Source organism: Mus pahari, chromosome 9 (assembly GCF_900095145.1).
Source record: "Mus pahari chromosome 9, PAHARI_EIJ_v1.1, whole genome shotgun sequence".
NCBI classification, from domain to species: Eukaryota; Metazoa; Chordata; class Mammalia; order Rodentia; family Muridae; genus Mus; species Mus pahari.
The window spans coordinates 79,677,515-79,698,302 of record NC_034598.1 but is presented as its reverse complement, the minus strand read 5'-3'; the positions used below and the strand labels follow the sequence as shown (position 1 = coordinate 79,698,302).

The 20,788-nt window shown below is 43.2% G+C and overlaps 1 protein-coding gene across 4 annotated transcripts in view; it reads right to left on the bottom strand.

Moving 5' to 3' along the window:
* Nucleotides 1–8,422, bottom strand: part of Cradd (CASP2 and RIPK1 domain containing adaptor with death domain) — a 154,457-nt gene extending 146,035 nt beyond the window's left edge. Inside the window, exons 1-2 of one of the 4 annotated variants that reach the window (XM_029542603.1) lie at nt 8,346–8,422; nt 2,514–2,817 (exon numbers count right to left, since the gene is read on the bottom strand). In XM_029542603.1, the coding sequence (XP_029398463.1) occupies nt 2,514–2,817; nt 8,346–8,375 (334 nt within the window). In that variant the 5' untranslated portion in view covers nt 8,376–8,422. Of the gene's footprint in view, nt 1–2,513; nt 2,818–2,906; nt 3,090–3,911; nt 4,061–8,345 lie in introns of those variants that run through there. The other 3 variants (XM_021205454.2, XM_029542604.1, XM_029542606.1) reach the window with 3 other exon arrangements.
* Nucleotides 8,423–20,788: the final 12,366 nt, after the last annotated feature.

Here is a 20,788-nt window from a genome sequence, read left to right as displayed (position 1 = left end):
GGCTGGCCTCGAACTCAGAAATCTGCCTGCCTCTGCCTCCCGAGTGCTGGGATTAAAGGCGTGCGCCACCACACCTGGCACGAGCGTCACTTTTAAAGCGAGCATGAGAAAGGTGTTGACTATCACTGGTCTCCACCTTACTTGTATTTTCAGTATTATTTTAAATAGTCAATATTTAACTACAGTCATACTTGAAAATGGGTTTATGTCACCAAGAAATCGATAAATCTAAGCCCACATCGGAATTTTTTCACTAGTAGAGTTAATTATAAAACAAACAATTCACAACACTCACTTGTGTTGTGCGGCAAGCCAGCTTTCCATTTAACCCTTCCAGAGAGTTAACAAGTCTTGGGAAAAACCTGCTTTCCTAAGCATATATACAGATATGTTCAATTTCTTTGTTTTTTTGCTTCTGTTATAAAGCTGCTCTTTGGGGCTGGAGAGCAGGTTCGGCGGGCATTAGGAGCACTGGCTGGGACTTGCGAACCACCGGGTTTCCTTGTCTTTCACATGGAAGCTCACGACCATCTACAACTCCGGTGCCAAGGCTCCAGCCCCTCTTCCCACCTCCACACGCACCAGGCACACGCAGTGCCCATACATACACAGGTATAGCGTTCACACATATAAGATAAATAACGAGATGTAAAAGCGCCTTTCCCCTCTGCACTTCTCCTTAACTTTTATAATGTCTTCAGGATATCTTGGTTCTCGCTTGCTCTCTGAATAAACCTGAGGCAGTGAGAATGAGGGTCGCATGTCTATGACAATTCATGACAATATTTATATAACCCAAAATAATCACCTGGTTAAACTGAACATTTTGGGAGTGGAAAGCTTCTGGGTCTTTTGTCATTTCCAACTGTATGCAGCCAGGAGAACCTTTCGGCGTGAATACCAGAAAGGCACAACTCATTGATGTCTCCTCCCCAACTCCATGTTATATATTCTTCTTGTAATAATGTGGTAGAAATGACAGGGATATTTGGTCCTGGCTTTGTTCAGGCACATGGAATATGTAATTTTCTAAGAACAACCCAAGCTGAAAATTCTAGAGTCCTCAAAGGCCGGCATTCTCATGGTTTCAAAAAGACATGTAATTTGGACAAGCTCATAGGAATAAAGATAGTTTTAGATTTTCCACTGAATGTTCACCAGGTCTTTCTAAATTAACTGGCTATCCCATTCTGATCAAATATTCAGATATATGTCATTTAAAAAAAAGAATTATGGTAACATATTATGTGTTCTCAGAACCATTCAAATATAAGACCCATAGTCTTACATTTAAATTGTAAAAGTAATTTACTGGTAGTATTTGATTTTTTTTTTCTTAACCAATTACAGCTATTTGAAAATTGGGAGTTGAGAAAGGGTTTCAATATGTAGCCCTGGCTATCCCAGAACTCGCTATGTAGACCAGGCTGGACTCACAGCGGTCCATCTGCCTCTGCCTCTGTAAAGGCAGGCCACCACCACCACACACACACACACACACACACACACACACACATACACACATGCACCCCGGCTCTGTTACACTCATTTTTAAAAACCAGTAACAATAAATTCTGGAGACCACTGACTTGGTCCCGCATCTATATCGAAAACCAGAAAATGTTGAATTCTTAACTCTGGAAATCTACTGATTTGGTTTGGATCAGTTAACTTGGTTAACTTTCCATTTTATTATTTTTTTTAAAAAAAAAAAAGCATTTTAATCTTTCTAGGTCAGCCCCTCATCTTTGTGAAAAAGCAGTATATATGAGAAGAGTTGAAGAAAACAGCCATTTATACCACAGCTCGTTCCTCTCATAAGCACGAAGCTGTTTCTTTTCAGATCACAGCTTCCAGTTCCCCTGGAAAAAAATCAAAATAAGATTCCACACACACACACACACCCCACGTGCCCCAAATTACTGCCCTTGGAGAATAAAATTCCCCAGGTGTCTGCACAGAGCTGAATTTTAAAGGGCTACTTTACACCAATAGCCTTTAAAAACAAACTAAAGGCAGGCTTCAAAATAATCCCCTTGGCCTCAGATGCTGGCTGTGGGGACAGGTGCAGGACATGCCTTCCTAGAGGCTGTCCCCCATGATCTGACCTCCTCCAGCTGGCAGCTTGGCACCCCACAAATCAGTTATCAGTAGGCCAAAGCCTGCGTTCCCATCTGCGCTTTCCAAATGGTTCCTGTAGCCAAAGGGCTCAGATTGACCTGGCTCTCCGATGAGAACATGCCTCCCAAGTGACTTGCCAAGTTCCCCTGGAAGCATGTCTAAATTGTAGTCTGAGCTCCCTCCTTAACCCCTCAGCCTCGGGGTTCATGATGCCTTCCTCCCTCGAGTTTTCTAACACCGCCTGCTTGTCTTGACCCTCGGACGCCATACCCTCGCCATCCAAACAGTTGCCCATGTTCACGACCCTGAACCTAAAAGACCAACTTCCAATCCACTGGGCCTGGTTGCAACACTTCCAGAGCTGTTTTGAGGGGAATCTCTTTGAGGCCTACCTGCAGGCAGCTCGACTGTGGCTTCCTCTCTCGCCTTCTCCAGCTTCTCTCTTACCCAGGGAAATTCCTGGAGGGAATCGAGGAAGGTGTCGAAGGCTTTGGGGCCCCTGGAAGGCAGGATGTCCAGCAACAGCATTGTCTTCCGGAGGCCTGTGGTTTGAGCTTTGATTTCTTGGATGTGGTTTTCTGTCAAAATCCCTTCCTGGTAAAGGTACTGAAGAACCAGTCCTTCCACCAGTACCTCAGCACCCAGCTCCAGACGCAGGGAGCGGAGCACCTGCTTGTCTCTAGCATCCATTTCTCCCTGGAAAAAGCCAAAATGAGCACCTAAGTTTCAGGAATGCTGATGGACCCCACTAAAGACAGTGTTGCTGCAAAGTCATTAATGAGCACCTCAAAAATCAGTCAGGTCTTTATATCTTAAGAGGCTGCTGGGCCATGCTGTTTCCTAAGTGGCTGCTAAGCCAAACCACGTATATTTCAAACACTTCCCGGCATCATGTACAGCACTAATTATGGATCTGTTTCTATCTCTGCTTCTCACGAGAGTGGGGCCCTATTTCAATTCCTTGTGCAGTAAGAGATCTAACAGAAAACAGATCTGATCCCTTACTTAAAATGCAACCCCTAAAGATTACAGATTTATTAATCTATTTATTTATATTATTATGTAAAATTAAATGCTTGAGAATAGTGGATTTCAATATTGCTTTGCCAGAGTTAGTCCAGCACCCACACTTTAGAAATTGCTAAAAAGGACCAGGGACATTTATTTATAGATCCTGACCAGCAATAGGAAACAGTCTGGAGGAAAGAAGTTTATAGAGCTTCCAGAGAAAGGGTCTCTACAGGACCAGCACCCTCAAGAAAATAAGCGTGTGTGTGCCTTTTACGATAAGCCTCACAAGAATTCGGAATGTGGGTCGCAGAAGGGCCTTGAGCTCGCATGCATGGGACACTGAATGAGCTCAGTTCGCTTGTGTGCTTGCTGCGGGGTGGCTTGCGGTGGCAGTGAAGGTAAGGGGAGTAAGGGTGGCGGGCGGGGCTTCTGCCACCCTCAGCCCACACGAGCCGGACGTCAGATCCCAGCCTTGCCCACGCTCCTCGGCCAAGTCGGGAGGTGGCAGGTGAGGAGGGCGTGGGTGACCGTATTTGGCAGCGTGTTTCCACTTGGAACTTGTAAAAAGTTCCCTGTCCCGGCAGTTGAAAGCCGTGGTTGTGGCACAGTTAGAGCTACCGGCGATGTTCACGGTAAATGAAGCCGCAGACTGTCCTCTCGGAGGAAACCCACCCCCGGCACCGCCACCCGAACCCTGGCCCAGCCCCCGGGAGAGCCGCGCAGGGGCGATGTCGCCACGGCGCGAGGACTGCGAGAGAAGATGGAGTCATCTTACTTACGTCTGCGACCACGTATCGTTTAAAAAAAATTTTAAAAAATGAATAACTAAAACTAGAACCGGAATCCAGACAGATAGGGAACCTGTACCATAAACACCATCTTTGTTGAGGGCAAAAGTCCTAGACAGGAAGTATTGCGACCATCTTTGTTGAAGGCAAGAGCAGGAAGTGCTGTAGCCATCTTTGTTGAGGGCGCAAGACGTCAGGTTGAAGTTTGTTCCGCCATGTTTGCTATGGGCAAAAGAGGCACACTCTCCTAGACTTAAAAAAGAGTGGTTTAAAAACTCTAGGGCAGAAGTTCTCAATCTTCCTAATGCTTTGACCTTGCAATATAGTTCCTCATATGGTGTCCCCAACCATAAAAGTATTTTTGTTGCTACTTCATAACTAATTTTGCTATGTTATAAATCCTAATGTAAACATCTGTGTTTTCTGATGATCTTACACTACCCCTGTGAAAGGGTTGTTAGAAAGCCACAGGTTGAGAACCGATGATCTAAGTTATCTAAGTGAAAGAGTAAATGAATTGTTGAATCTTAACAGAAAAATTCCATGAGAGCCTGACATATAATAAGCTAGTCAAAAGTTAATCTAGCAGTTAAGCCCTGAGTTCTACTCCCAGTAATATACACCTACATGCACAAATTACTTCATAAAATACAGCAATTAATAAACTAATTAATTAATTGGATGGCACATAACAAAAAGGATGTATGTGCTAAAAAAAATTTTTGACAATAAAAAAAGAATATTTCTACCAGTACCTCTAGCTGAAAATAAAATATCTATAAACACATCAGTGAACACTTCTAAATCTCCTTCCTCAACAGGTGTGCAACTGTGTGTGCAACTTACAGTGCTAACATACTCCAGAGTTTCTATGCAGGCACTAGCTGACTTACTGACAGTGTTTTTATGTAAGTGGTAGGAATTCTTTTTGGCATTTCAAATCATTGCAGTCTATAGAAGCAGGAAAGTCAGTTGTATCATCCAAAATCTCACAGCCAATACAGAGTAAAACCTAAATTCTAATGAGGTCCCTCTGATTTCATGCTCTTTCCACTATACCACACAACCATATATGATCAACTCTATTGTTCTAATGGCAGTCAAAATATTACTAGTGAATCACCCAACTGCCACCTCCCTGCACTCTCTTGAGCTACACAGAGGCTCCTTCATTATCTTTAGGTCTAGAATCATTGTTCTTTTAAAAAAGAAAAAGGAAAAGATGAATAACTGTCAACAACAGCTTCTGTGATCATCCAAATAAGTATGAGTATAGAGATAAATCGCTTGTGCACTGTATAAAAACATTCACCTGTCAATAAAAAGCTGATTGGCCAATGAGCTTAGGAATGAAGTTAAAAGGTGGGACATCCAGCAGAGAGAGAGGGGGGGAGGGTTGGGACAGAGACAGGTGAGAGAATGGCCCCAGAATGCTGATGGAGACCTAAGTGAAAACCTGAGGCCAGGTAACCAGTCACATGGCAGGACGTAGAATAGAATAATGGGATAATTAATCTATGAGCTAATGTTCCTTGTGAGTCAAGGAACAGGCAAAGCTAATGAAAATAGGTTTAAATCTCAGAATCTTTATTTCAGTAGAAGGGGCCAGGAGAAAAAACGAAAACATACTGAAAATACACAACTATAGGAAGAGGAGAATTACACCTTTAGATCAGAGGAGGGAATCTTCCTACTTTGCCGAAAATTTGATCACACTGTGAACCCCAAGATTTTCTTATTTACTGAAAACAAACAAAAAATCTGTTTCTAGTTGGGGTGTGGCTCAGCCCTTAGCGCACGCCTTCAGTGCCTCTGGCTGGAATACAAACAGGTCCTTAATCCCAAACAGTGAAGGTAAAGTTACTTTGTAAAACGAAGCACCCATGTTTGAAAGTGATATCTAGTTGAGTGGCAAAGTGACGAATCAGAGGAAGATTGGACAGAACTGGACATGCGCAACCCTCACAAGAGGGGAGAGGAAAGGGAGCTACTTTGGGGCTGTGAAGAAGGAGAGAGGATAGCTTTACAGAGACAGTTTGCAGAGAGAGAACAAGCTAGACACACCTAAATACAGAATAAGCCCGAGAATGAGGAGACAGAAGATTAAAAAAAAAATTTATTCTGGATAGCCCTGGGGCTAATTATATTTGATAGTAATTCTGTTCTCCTGTAAGTGGTTGTGAGAGTCAGTATTCAGATGATTTCTGGTAAACCTGCTTCCCACTTTAATTTGTAAATCAAAGGAGAGCTGATGATTGGGCAGATAACAGGGAAGCTGGAGTGAAAGGAGAGGGAGAAGAAGGTGAAAATGGAAGAGGGAGAGGATGCAGAGGAGGAGGAGGAGAAAATTGAGCAGAAGCACATGACCTGGAGAAACTGCAAGTTCTTCCACATCTCATAGATGTGGAAGATGGTAGTGTAGATCTACCCAGTCTAGGTTCACAGCATGTATTCATATTGATTGAGTTGTGTTTTCATTGCCGGGGCATATTTAGGTTGGAGATTTTATTTACTTACTGAGACACAGTTGCCAGAGTTAGTTTGAGGCCAAGCACAGCAACAAGTCAGAGACTGAGAGAGAAGCCAATTTGAATCATCTTGGAGAGGAGTTTGAGTCAGAACAGCTGAGTTGAACCAGCCAATCAGAGTTCAGAAAGAGCTAGAAAGGATGAGCCTATTTAGCAGTATGTCTCAGAGACTAAAACATTCTAGGCCTAGAGAAGGTTTTATGGAGCCTAGAAGCTTCCAGGACTAGGCCTGGGTTAGCACATGGAGAGGTTAGAGTCATCTGAGAGGAGGGAACCCCAACTGAGAAAATGCCTTCATAAGTTTGGACTGTGGGCAAAGCCTGTAGAGTGTTTTCCTAATTAGTGACCAATGTGTGAGGGCTCAGCCCATTGTGGGTGGTGACACCCCTGGACTGGTGGTCCTGGGCTCTCTATGAAAGCAGGCTGAGCATCCATGGGGAGCAATCCAGTAAGCAGCACCCCTCCATAAACTGCATCTGCTCTTGCCTCCAGGCTTCTTCCCTCTTTGAGTTCTTATCCTGGCTGGGTTCCTGTCCCGACATCCTTCAATGATGGACTGCAATTTGGAAGTGTAAGCCAAATAAACCCTTTTCTCTTCGACTTACTTTTGGTCATGGTGTTTGCGGTGGTTTGAATATTCTTGCCCCAGGGAGTGGCACTTTTTGGAGGAGTGGCCTTGTTGGAGTAGGTGTGGCCTTGTTGGAAGAAGTGTGTCACTGTGTGGGTGGGCAGTAAGACCCTCCACCTAACCATGTGGGAGGCAGTCTTCTGCTAGGAGCCTTCAGATGAAGATTTAGAACTCTCAGCTCCTCCTGTACCACATCTGCCTGGATGCTGCCACACTTCCACCTTGATGATAATGGACTGAAACTCAACTTGTAGCCAGCTCCAATTCAGTGGAGTTGCCTTGGTGATGGTGTAAAACTCAAATATTTAAGACAGTGTTTCATCACAGCAATAGAAATCATAAGACAATATGTACCCACATAAAATTTTCTGGAATTCATTCAAGTAGGAATTTGTCAAATGAGCCTTGATATCAAATATCAGATAAATTAGTAGGGTTTTCCCATGATGCTTTGCATATGATTCTGAAGTATCAAGTGCCGTTTCTGGTATTAACATATATTCCAGGAGAGAATACGTTCCAGTCACTGGTTTCCTAGTGATACAGCTGAATGCAGGACAGAAGCTGAACAATTAGATGTCCTTGAGACCCTCATGAGCACTAGGTAACACCTAACCTTAAGTTTCCTGAGTGGCTCATTTTGATAGCTAAATGTCTGCTGAAAGTGCACTGACATCATGGATCACTGGTTAAACAGAAATCCTAGGCTTCCATGTGCTAGTTAGTTTTTTGTCAACTTGACATAAGCCAGTCACAGAGGAGGAGGAAACCTTGTCTGAGGAATTGCTTCCATCAGATGACTGGCCTATGGGCATGACTGTGGGGCATGGTCTTAATTGATGATTAATGTTGGAGGGCACAGCCCACTGTGGCCAGTACCACTCTGGACCTGGTGGTTCTGGGTTGTATAAGAAAATAAACTGAGTATTCCGTGAGGAGCAACCCAGTAAGTAGCCAGCCCTCCTTCGTGGTATCTGCCTCAGTTCCTGCCTTTGGGTCTCTGCCTTTGCTTCCCCCAGTCATGGCCTTTGAAATGTAAGATGAAATAAACTCTTTCCTTTCTCAGTAACTTTTGGTCAGTTTTATCACAGCAACAGAGAAGCTAACTTTCAAAATCAGATACCGGCCATAAAGGAGACTGAGTTATTTAATGGAAAAAATAATGTAGCAGCCAAATCTTAGATTCTTATTCAAGAGAAGTGAAATAGAAGCAGGCTATGCTAGTACAGGATAATGAGCCAAAATGTTCTGATGTTTTCCAATACTTACTTTGATGGTTTGAATAAAAATGGCTTCCATAGGTCCACAGGGAGAGCCACTATTAGAAGGGACGACCTTGTTGGAGTAGCTGAGGCCTTGTTGGAGGAAATATGTCACTGTCCTTTCCTGTTGCCTGATGATCTGGATATAGAACTCTCAACTCTTTCTCCAGCACCACATCTGCCTGCATGTCAACATATTTCCTGCCATGAAGATAATAGACTAGACCTCAGAAACTGTAAAGCCAGCCCCAATTAAACGTTTTCCTTTATAAGGGTTGCAGTGGTCATGGTGTCTCTTCACAGAAATATATATATATATATATATATATATATATATATATATATATATATATATATCAACCAACAACAACAAACTAAGATACACAATCAACTCAATGGTTGCAGAATATTATTCTTTTGTATTAGCAGCTACCAGGGCTTAAACCCTGGACCTTACATATGCTGGTGAAACACTCTTATCACTGAGCTACAACTCCCAATGGAAAGATGTTTTTCAATGAACAATAAATAACATATAAACTTGTTTGCAATATGGCCACATATTTGAAAAGCATAGAATTTAATATCATACATAGACAAAAAGAAATTTTACATGCCCACAAGTGGACATTCCTTTTATCCATTGCTCATACTGACCACAAAGGAACTTTACCATGAATTCTGTAGAGAATTTCTCTCCAAGCACAATTGCGTCATCGGGCTTCTGCCAGGATGAGTTATCAGCAAATGTACCAAGTAGTTGAACAAACTAAGTTTTTATCTTGGGTTATTTAATAAAGTCCTTTTAAAGCCTAGACAATGACTGCTAAATATAATGATTTTTGTCTTAGCATAATTGATGCTAAGCTGTTCTTTCTGATAACAATCTGCCAAAAGGCTTGGCTACATCTTAATTAAAAAGTAAATACAGCCATTAGCCCAGAAAAGGAGGGTTCCCTTCCTGCCATTTATGCTGATGAGTGGGCATGCATCCAACCAGCATGACAGCCAGACAGGAAGTATACAGTTCTGCACAGAGAGAGGATACGAAAGTTACGACAAAAAATGTGTTTGATTTAACAAGGATAAGATGCAAGCCATTAAAAGTACTAAATGTTTCTGTGTATCTCCTTTCTTCTATATAATGGTAGGTAATATAGATGCTCGGAAGCTTGGCATATGGATTGATATTGTCTCTGCCCAAACAAGCCCCCACCTTACCCATCCACACAACTAGAAGCAGAAATGACTCAGCTTGTTTGAAAGTAGAAATGGCAGGAAGGCATTGTGGAATATGACCCTCATTGATTGTTCTTAATGACCTCAAGACACGGAATGCACAAATAGAAAAAGAAAGGTACTATCCATGCAACTCTTAGGAGGGTTGCTCTCCCTTTCTAGTTTAGCCATCAGGTGAGCCAGGGAATTAATTATGCAATTGTTGTTAAGGCTATTTGGTAGCATTCATCCAGTGGTTTTGTTCCTATCTTTGCTTCTTAACAGGATCAGCTAACAGGCTAGATTCAGCAGGGACTTTCCTCTTCTCTGGCATTCCACGAGCTCCCTACCACAGTTACTAAAATGTCTGCCAGAGAATTTCAAAGCTTCAAGAGACTCAGGTGCTAGCTGCCTGTTTCCTCCCAAGGCTTCCTGTAGCGCGAAATATTAAAGAAAACCAATCTATGCTAAAGGCACCGACAAGGCATGGCACCGGCCTGTCCTCTCTTGTGGAGACTCTCTGACCTGGAGCTCCAAAATCTCTCCACCCGGCTTGCTAAGTTCCCGCGGGGAGAGCTTGGAGGACAGAATGTAGCTAACAAGAGACCCCAGTTTAGATGGCAGATCTGCCAGCATTTGCTGCGCCCAGGAATTGAGTTACCTGTTGATTCTGAACTAAGTTTGTGTGGTGTTTTTCTTCACGAGCCGCCTCAACTGGGTACCAGGGATAAAGTGTAGGGTGGCAAAGTGTAGGTTTGCAAGAAGTGCACCCCGAAAGGCCGTTGAAATTTGGAAGCACGGGGCTAAGCATGGCAATGACCCTCCAGTGGGAACTTAGCGAGCTGAGTGGAGAGATTTCGGAGCTCCGGGTCAGAGAGTCTCCACGAGATGCCAGCAGGCCAGTGCCTTGTCAGCGATAGCGTGGATTAATTTTTTATATATATATTTTTCACGCTACAGCCTCCCAATCTCTTCAGCCACAGTCTCTTGGTTAAAGTTGTCACAGCTGAGATCCAAGGAGGAGAGAAACAGGTCCTACTTCTCAGTGAGAAGAATGTCAAAGGATGCGTAGCCATCATTAGTCTACCAAAGCCACAGAAGCATCCTCAGACACACAGCCAACTTCACCTAGTCATGTTCCTATTGGTAATTTCTCTTATTCATATTGCAGGAAATATATATTAAATAAATAAATAAATAAAATAAAACCCCGCCAACTCTCCCGTCCTTCCAGGCCACATTCCCGCTCTAGTACTGGCACTGGTAGGCCACAACACTTTGTCTCGGAGAGGTCCCACTCCATGTGTTCTCGCAGCCGAGCTACTCTCTCCAGCAAGCCCCTGCAGCATCTTGGTTCATTTGTCCTGGGAGCCACTAGTTCCCTCTCCGCCATAATACCCTATAATCGGGGCTCCCACATTCCAGTAACCAAATTGAACCACCGACCCTGTGGTTAGAAACCACAATACCCACTAACCTGGCAAAATCAAATCTCTTAAGCTTATAAGATGCCAATACAATAATTTCAGAGCCAATTGATAATGAAAAAGCTTTATCGCAATTATTCTAACCTTACAGCCTTACAGTTTAACAACCTGTGGCTGGTCACAGATAGCCACACAGATTAACGTCCACCACCATCTTCCTTTCTCCCGCCTCCTCTCAGATCCCTCTTAGCGCTGCCTCCCTTTTCTCTGTCCAATCACAGGCCTCCCACTGCCCTCATGTGATTGGACAGGGAAAACCCTGCGACAGACTTGTATGACAACCAACTTCAAGGAATCTCTCAGGCAGACAAATTACTCGTAGTCCAATATTAGGAGACTAAGGAAGGGGAGGGAGTGAGGGAAAGGGAAAAAGGAAGGACGGAGAATCATCTCCACTTGATCGTTGTTTCGGACTCACAACCACAGATTTGTTCACCAGTTCAAAATGGCAGCATAAGAACAGTTAGCATGGGCAGCCAGTGTCCAGCCAGACTTAACCCTGTCTTGTGTGTTTGGAATGTGTGTCACACAGTGGGCGTGTCTGTGCCTGGCTTTCCTTCATGTCACAAATGGTCCATACGTTGTGTCAAACCCAGGGCTTCATTCTTTTTAAGGTGGAATAATAATCCACTGTGCGTGCGCACACTTTCTTGATCTATTTGTCCATGAATGGACTCAGGGGTGGTTTCCCCATCTTGGCTGCTCTGAGCAGCACAATGAGCAATGGAGGCCAGGCGTCTTTATTAAGTAGTGATTTCCTCTCCCTTACACATATACACAGGTTTCTCAACTCTTTTGTCTCCTTCCTGCTTCCACTTGAGGAACAAAACACACGATCATGGCATCGCTTTTATGGGTCTTTAAGTTAGTAAACACTTATCTCTGAGAAACAGAAGAGTAAAATGCCTTGCACTTTCTGTGTGCTCTTTAGGACAACTAGTAATAACTAGGTCTATGAATATGGGTGATGGTTAGAATAAAGAGAAAACGAGGAAGAAAAGCTCTCAACTTGTCCCCACAGGTTACCCAGTGTTTTAGTCAGGGTTTCATTGCTGTAAAGAACAACATGACCAAGGCAACTCTTATAAAGAAAAACATGTCACTGAGGCTGGCTTATTTAGTCCGTTATCATCATAGCAGGAAGCATGGCAGCGTGCAGGCAGACAAGGTGCTGGAGGAGCCGAGAGTTCTACATCTTGATCTGCAAGCAGTAGAAGGAGACTGTCTTCCTCTGGCAGCCAGGAGGAGCCAGGAGGAGGCTCTCGTCCACACTGGGCAGAGCCTGAGTGCAGGAGATCTCAAAGCCCAATTACACAGTGACGTGCTTCCTCCAATAAAGCTATACACCTCCTCATAGTGTCGCTCCCTATGGTCAAGCATCAAACACATGAATCTATGGGGCCAAGCCTATTTAAACCACCACACCTAGAAAGTCTCAACAAACATTAAATAAGATGGACTTTCTGTCCTTTTTCAGGCAATATGAGAAACAGACCTGAACTCATGACTAGCCTCCTACAGAGCAGTACATGAACCTATTCTTACTGCATAGCTCCAGTTATCTCATTGCTGCACTCACATACATAACTAACTCTCTCTCTCTCTCTCTCTCTCTCTCTCTCTCTCTCTCTCTCTCTCTCTCCTTTCAGCCGTGAAGATTCAAGTGAACTGAGGGTTTTGGGATACTGGCATGGCTAATGTCTATTGACGTCTTCATCTTTAACAACCACAACACCCTCAGTCTTCACAACTACTGTTAGAAATAGTCTGCTAAGCACTCGTTTTACAGCTACGGCAGATTAGACAGGTTTTAGGTGGTAAAGACAAAAGAGGAGGTAATGTCACTCCTAGAGCAACCTGAAGGCTTACAAAACCAGCAGCTTTGATACCTGTGGGCAGGGAAAACGGATGTTCCACCTAGGAAGAGTAAATTTCCCCTCCCTCCATCTTTATCCTGTAGTCCTACTCTCTGAGGGCTCAATGATGCTCACCCTAAGACTGACAACTACCTTATTTATTTAATCTACTGATTTTTCACACTAATCTCTGCCAGACCTGCCCTCGAAGACACACCTTGAAATAACACTTTGCCAGCTAACTAGGGCTCCCTGAGCTACAGTCAAGCTGACATCATCACTGTCCAGGCAACCATCTCAGTGCTTACGGACAATTTTTCTTAAGCAGAACAGATGGAACAGCCAGAAGGTAATCCTTAAATTATTCATGGGGCCCAACGCAAAGGGGAATTCAGGTCCTTGTTAGGTCTCAAACCTGGGACAAATGGCTAACTGAGGTACCTGTTTAACACATCAACGAGGACACCTGGTTCCCCCAGCGCCCCTCAGTCCCTACCTGTTACAGAGTATGGTTGCCATACCCTACCCCCTACCCTAAATTTCCCCAGCCCTGGAGCTGGGCAGACCTTCCCCTCAGCTGCCTTTCTCTGCCTCACACGGCCTGGATGTATGGAGCATCTTCACTCTGGAGTCTCCCAGACATCTCTGCCTCTGATGAGATGTTCTCCGGTTAATCTATAATAAACATCCTTCTCTCCCATATCTAGGAGTGGCCGTGTCCTTTCTTTTTATTTATTTTTTTCATTCAGTACTTCTGAATAAGTATTTAAAAGGCAAGAAAACAGCACAAATGAACATGTTAAAATAGAAAATCCTTTCCTTTAAATTATACTGGGGTATAGGCCAGTAGTAGAATTTAACATACATGAGGCATGGGGTTTAATCCCAAGTCCTATAAAAAAAAATTAGTATAAATATTTCCATTCTTCCTTATATTCTATAGTACTATTTTTTTTAAAATACCAATATAAAAACATTTAACTGATATATGGAATCACAGAAATTTCAGTTTGTAATTTGTGGGTTGTATTTGTGTATACCACAGGTTCTTGTAACCGTTGAAGTGTTGCACTAAACTAAACAGGGGTTAGGGAGAGGGCTCAGTGGGTAAAGCACTTGCCATACAAGTGCGAGGATCCTAGTTCGAATCCTAAGAACCAAAGTGAAAGCTAGATTTGTAGGGTCGGCAGTAATCCCAGCACCCCGTGGAGGGATGGGAGGCAGAGACAGGGGAACCCCTGGCAGGCTCATGAGCCAACTGGTCTAATAAAACAGGAAAACAAGAGACCTTGTCTCAAACAAAATGGAAGTTGAAGACTAACACCTGAGTTTGTGGTATGATCCCCCACATGGTATACACACACACACACACACAACTACACCTTGGAAACAATGTCACATTGTAATGGTGGCGTTCTATGCCTCCTGTCTCCAGGATCTGGGAAGAAAACCAGTTCTGTTTACTTGAGCCCACTTTCTGTCTCCTGTTGTGGTTGTCCCAGATTGACCACCTTATAAAAGAACACAGAACACTCCCTAACCTTGCCAGGTTTGGTGAAGGACCCTTCCCCTCTCATGTCTTATCTCTTTTCTCTGAACACAGAAAATACTTATGTTTTCCCAAGTGAGACTAGCCTAGACCTTGGGGCATTGTGTCAGGGTGTATGGATGATATTGCAAACTGTCACCCTGGAAAGTCTTTATGACGACAGGCTAGGTGATAAAATTCAAGGAAACATTTCATCAGAAGAGCCCCCAGGGTGTTCCAAATGCAATCAAGGAGAAAGATAGCTGGGGAAGAAATGTAAACAGGCCCGAATCAGGAGGGTGGAAGTGATTCAGCTGTTGTAAAAACAGGGCCGTGTTTCATGGGTCAGTCTATTTCTGTACAAACCATGCATTACCCCACAGGACTCATTGTTCAAAGACAATATGAAAAGAAATTCTGCTTCCTTTACCTGTGTCCCAGGGGACTTCCTGTTGGCTGAAAGGACAGGTATTCACAAAGGTTCCTAAGCCTGAATTGAAACTTAGCTGCATTCCCTAAGGACCACACTTTTTGGAATCCAGCCCTGCGTTTATAAATAATGCAAAGAGAGGCTGGGGAAAGGGGCAGCTCCTGGTGAGAGGATTTCTCCCTAGTTACACTCTACAATGCTCTCATTCATTTCCCTCAGACGTGGATTTGTTACTAGCAAGCTAGTTAACCTTTCTACCTTCTGTCCTCTCCTGAAACTGAAGAGAATGACAGTAGTGACTTCAAGGTCCTGTTATGGCTATTGGAAGAGAGTGTGCATTTTCAGTGCCTGCTGCACAGGGGTGGTGGGAGGGGGGCAGGGCAGGGCGGGGCAGGCAGGGGGCGTGGCACTTGATAAGCATGGGATCTTTTCCTTAACCCTCTCAGAAATTCTTAAAAGGTTCTTCCTTGAATCCTTCATCATTTAACAGCTAATTGCAATACTGCCCTGTAACCTGTAACATTTCTTTTTCTCCCAAGTTAGTCTTTCCCATGCATTATAGAGTTCACAGGGGGGCACACTGTATCTTAAGGCTGTGACTTTACAGCACACAAAGCTTGTCTGCAGACCCTCTGTTAATGTCTTCTGCATCTTCCACTTGCCCAGCCCACAACTGGATGTGGAAGTAGTACTCAAAGGCTTGTATGAGCTGATGGGTGTTTTTATGTTTTGTTTGTTTGTTTTATCACAAGGTGACTGACTCCCTCACCTGGATGAGTAAGGACACTCGTTTTCATTTTGAAGAAAGAGGACAGTATATTTGCAGCAACCTACAACGAACACTTGTCATCTTGAAGATTTTTACCCTGTTAGGTTGAGTACAGAATGACGAATGGGAGTATTGTGGTAAAGTTGGTGGTGTGCTGGTCCTTTGGAAAGCTAAAGACAAAGCCTGGGATTACTAAGCAACTGAATCGGGTCTAGACTGCACGGGAACAAAATTCCTTTGTTCCATACACTGAAGAGTCACTCAGTGGAAGCTGCTGAATAGAATCTTACCTGCAACAGGAATCGTGTTATCCAAAGTTCTGATCAGTGATTGTTAACTAATCTTTATGGCAGTCTGACAGTAGCTCATAGCTCTGTTTTCCTAGTCTTTTGTTATTTCTCTCTCTCTCTTTGTGTGTGTGTGTGTGTGTGTGTGATATTTGTGTGGTCTATGTTCGGGTAGGTACAGCTCTGTGTGTGTGTGTGTGTGTGTGTGTGTGATATTTGTGTGGTCTATGTTCGGGTAGGTACAGCTGTGTGTGTGTGTGTGTGTGTGTGTGTGTGTGTGTGTGTGTGTGATATTTGTGTGGTCTATGTTCGGGTAGGTACAGCTCTGTGTGTGTGTGTGTGTGTGATATTTGTGTGGTCTATGTTCGGGTAGGTACAGGAAGGTTGAAGGCATAGCCACCATCTTCTATCCCTCTCCATCCTTTTATGAAATACGATGATTCTCTGAAAAGCTTCCCAGACTATAAAATATCATGCACAAAAGTTGAATTCCATCACCATTTCCCTCATATCTGAAATGTGTTCAACATATCAACAGATTTTTACATATAAGCATCACACAGAAGCACCTTAGTGGTTTTTTTTAGTTCTATGTTACTGCCTTAATTTTTTTTCTCATGTTTATCCTTTATTTCCATTTCTGGTAGCTTGAGAGACCATCACTGAGTCGAGAACTTCTTATTGAGGTTCTCAGGGATCAGTGTCTTCACCAGAGAAGCCAGGCTTGTGTGAATATTTGGGCTGGAAAATGACTCTACATAATTTTAAACATTATTATTGGGCTTGGCTTACCTGATACCACCATTTCAGATTTTGCATTTTTTTTCAGGTTTATTTGATTTTTATTTATGTTTCTATGTGTGTGAATGCCACACACATGTACGTACCCAAGGAGTCTAGAAGTTTCATGCTGTGGTCTTATCCCCGAAACTCATCCAGGTCAGATTTCTGGAGCTGAAGTTACAGGCAGTTGTGGGCCCCTTAACATGGGTGTCAGAACAGATCTCAGGTCTTCTAGAAGAGCAGCAAGTGCTCCTAACTGTTGAGCCATCTCTCAAGTCCCCAGTCTTGCATTCTTAATTATTCTACTTTTATACCAAATGGAGATCACAATCTTTCTTTTTCCTTCTCACTCTTTCTTTGTTTCTCAGACTCCTTTACCATACCATGGGTACTTTTAATGTATGCACTGCTGACGACACTATGGAGCCCTTACTAGCTCCCAAAAGAAAGACACTTAGCTGAAGAGAGGGTGGTCTTTAATGTTGTGGTCTTCATGATCTACCAGACTGGATTTAAAGTCACCATGGAAACACACATGTAGGTCTGTTTATGAGGGTGTCTCTAGAAAAGTTTGGCCTAGAAGGGAAATGCACACATCCCGATGGTGGTGGTTGGTCACACTGCATGGGCTGGCATTTCAACCTGGATAAAAAGGAGAAAGTTAACTGAGTGCAAGCATTTATCTCTCTCTTCTCTTTGACTATGGATGTACCATGACGGGCAGCATCAGTCTCCTGCCACCATGCTTTCTCTGTCATGATGGACCATACTCATGTAACCCTTTTGTTGGTGTACGCTGTGTGAAATTGTCCTTCCTCACCAACCTAAGGCATTCTCTAATTGGCTTTTGTAAAAACCTTGGCCAATTAGCAGGGCAGGAAGTGAAAGGTGGGACTTCCTGGGAGGGAGAAAGGAACTCTGGGAAGAAGAAAGAGAAAGGCCTTTTCCCCAGGAGACAGGAGGGGAGAGGGAAGTGACTATGGGCCTGGGAGGTATAGCTAGCCATGTGATTGGGTGGGGCTAGATGGGCGAGTTAACTAGCATGAGCAACTTGAGAGTCTGCCCAGCTAAGGCCTAAGCTTTGAAATACTAAAAGCTCTGTGTGTGGTCATTTGGGAAACTAGCTGGTTAAGGAATACTTGCTACCATATTAACTTCCAGCATTACTTAATATGTACAAAATATTAGTGATAATCATTTTACACCCTTTTTTCTTTAAGTTGCTTTTGTCAGGTAATTACAGAAATGAGAATGCGACTAGCGCAGTGTGTTTGGATATTCTGGATATTCTGTGTCTTTCCCTTTTTTATGCAAATACAGCTTGCACTACTGCAGTGCTCATAGGCTTAGACTTTTCTGTAAACCTACTTTATTTAGGGTTTTTAATCACTTCAGCCTCCCTTTTATTTAGCCCACTGACCAGAGAGAGGTAAGGGAAAAGCAAGGTTGACAGGAAAAGGGGTTTGTAGGCCTGTTTAGAAATAGTTCTTTGGGGTGATTTCACTCTTTGTGGTCAGGATAACGGTAGTCCAATAGCAAACACCAAACATAAATCAGTAGTGGTGGCAAGATCCAACAGAAACCTCAAAGCTCGGCCAAATAAGCATGAGTCAGCAGAAGTGGCCAGAGTCAGCCGGAGTTCCATGAGAAGTTCTTCAGTGTGTTTCTGTCTGTGAAGTAAAGACCAATGAAGACCAGCAAAACATTGCACGGCCAGTGAAGGCCAGTGAAATCCTGTACAGCTGGTGATGCAAGAGCATCCTTTCACTGTCTGTGGGGTTCCATTTATACTCTTTCCAGACATCATGGTCTCTCTCAAGAGTCCACTCCAGCAAAACAGCATGAGTCTGTTTCAGCAAAACATCCTCTCACAGACAGCCTCCAAAAAATAAAAAAATAAATAAAAAAAACATGTAACACAACTGAGTTTCCAAAGAAACCAAAAATTATAGCCCTGCAAACAACAACAAAATCTGTGATCCCAGAAATTATCAAAGAGTAGGTATTGACAAGGAAGTACTACTTGGAATAGGCTCAAAATAGCTGTGTATCTTTGGGTTCATATCTGTGGACGAATTTCATCTGATAGAAGCTATAACTTTTGGAAGACCATGGAAGGAGATAGGGTCTGGTCAAAAGGCAAATAATGAACCATGCTTGTGTCTGTTACTGGTTAAATAAAACTATAGTAGGTTGAACTTGCAGTAAATGGAAGCTCAACTTCTTTCCAGAAAACTGTAAATAACAATAAGAAATTTATGTGTTTATGTAGGATGCTAATTTCACATTTTCATTATGGGTTACTTAGAATGCAATAGCTCTGTGAGCAGAAACTTTAGTAAAAAGGAAAGACCACTGGACTTGTTTAAAACAAACAAACAAACAAGTGAAAAACAGACAAATTTTTATTGGCATGCTAGCACATGTCTGAAGTCCCAGCAGTTGGGAGATGGAAGTAGGAGGACATTGATGCTGGAGCTAGCCTAGGCTACAGGGACCTCATATCTGTCTTAATTATTACATAATTATAGGCAAGCCTGGGCTACAAGAGACTTCATGTTTGTCATAATGATTATATAATTATGGACAAGCCATTTCCGTTCTCTGTTCTTCAGATATTTTTTTCCTTTTTACACTAATTCAAAAGTTTATTAAACGTATAGCCACGAGAAAGATTTACATCAGCATTTCAATCCGTCTTAAAAGTATGGGGTAAACCTTCTGTTTACATGATGATTTATAAAATACCATTTGAAAATTAAATATTTTATTCAACAGTCATACATGCATACAATACAGGTGGTTAGCCAGGCATGCTAACCACCCATGCATGCGGAAGGCAGAAGCAGGTAGATCTCTGTGAGTTTTAGGCCAGCCAAAGCCACATAGGGAGACCCTATCAATAGGAGTAAGAATAAGAATATTGTGGTGGTTTAAATGAGAATTAACCCCATAGTCTCATATATTTGAGTACTTGGTCTGAAGTTGGTGGAACGGTTTGAGAAAGATTAGGAGGAGTGGCCTTGTCAGAGGGGGTGTGTCACTAGGGGCGGTCTCGGAGGCTTCAAATGCTCCTGTCATTACCAGTTTCCCCTCTGCCTCCAACTTGCAGATCAGGACGAAAGCTCTTGGCTGTTCCAGTGCTATGCCAGCCTGTCTGCTGTCATGCTGCATGCCATGGTGGCCACTGACATAACCTCTGAACTGTAAGCCCCTGATTGATTGATTTTATAAGTTGTCTTGGTCACAGTGGCTCTTCATGGCAATAGAAAATTAACTAGGATAGTGTGTTTGCATCCAATCCACCAGCCATTTCCCTCCTATCTAATTCTTCCCCTTCTACTCCCACATCATCCTTTCAACTTCTCTCTCTCTCTCTCTCTCTCTCTCTCTCTCTCTCTCTCTCTCTCTCTGGGGGGGGGTGCGTGCCTGTCTGTCTATCTCTGTCTCTCTGTCTGTCTCTGTCTCTCTGTCTTTCTGTCTCTCTCTGTCTCTATCCCTGTCTGTGTGTGTATGTGTGTCTGCCTGTCTCTGTCTCTCTGTCTCTGTCTCTGTCTCTCTCTCTGTCTCTTTCTCTGTCTCTCTCCCTTTTTCTCTCTCTCCCTTTTTCTCTCTCTCCCTTTTTCTCTCTCTCTCATTTAATACCGAGTTCAACAAGTGCCACCTGTATATGCTTGAGTGTAGGGTCATCGACTGAGGGTCGGTAGCCTCTTAGGATCAGCATCCCACTTCCCCCTCTCAGTGGACATCAACAGCCAATAGATCCTCAGAGGTGGGATTTCACCAGCGCCTCTCCCATTCGTGCCCAGGATTTTGCTGACTTAATCTTGTACAAGTCTTCTGCGTGAAGCACCTGTTGTTGTGAGCTCATGTGTGCAGCTGTACTGTCATGTCTGGCTTTTCACTACAGACATCTACTCCTTTCAACTCCTAACATCTCTCCACTCCTCTTCTACCCTTTTGTTTTCTACACCTATAAAAATAAACAATGATTTTTAAATATTGTTATTTTTCAGCCTTGGTTCTCTACATTTGTCTACAGCAAACATTCCTGAGAATTATTTTAAAAAAAAAAAAAAAAAAAAAAAAAAA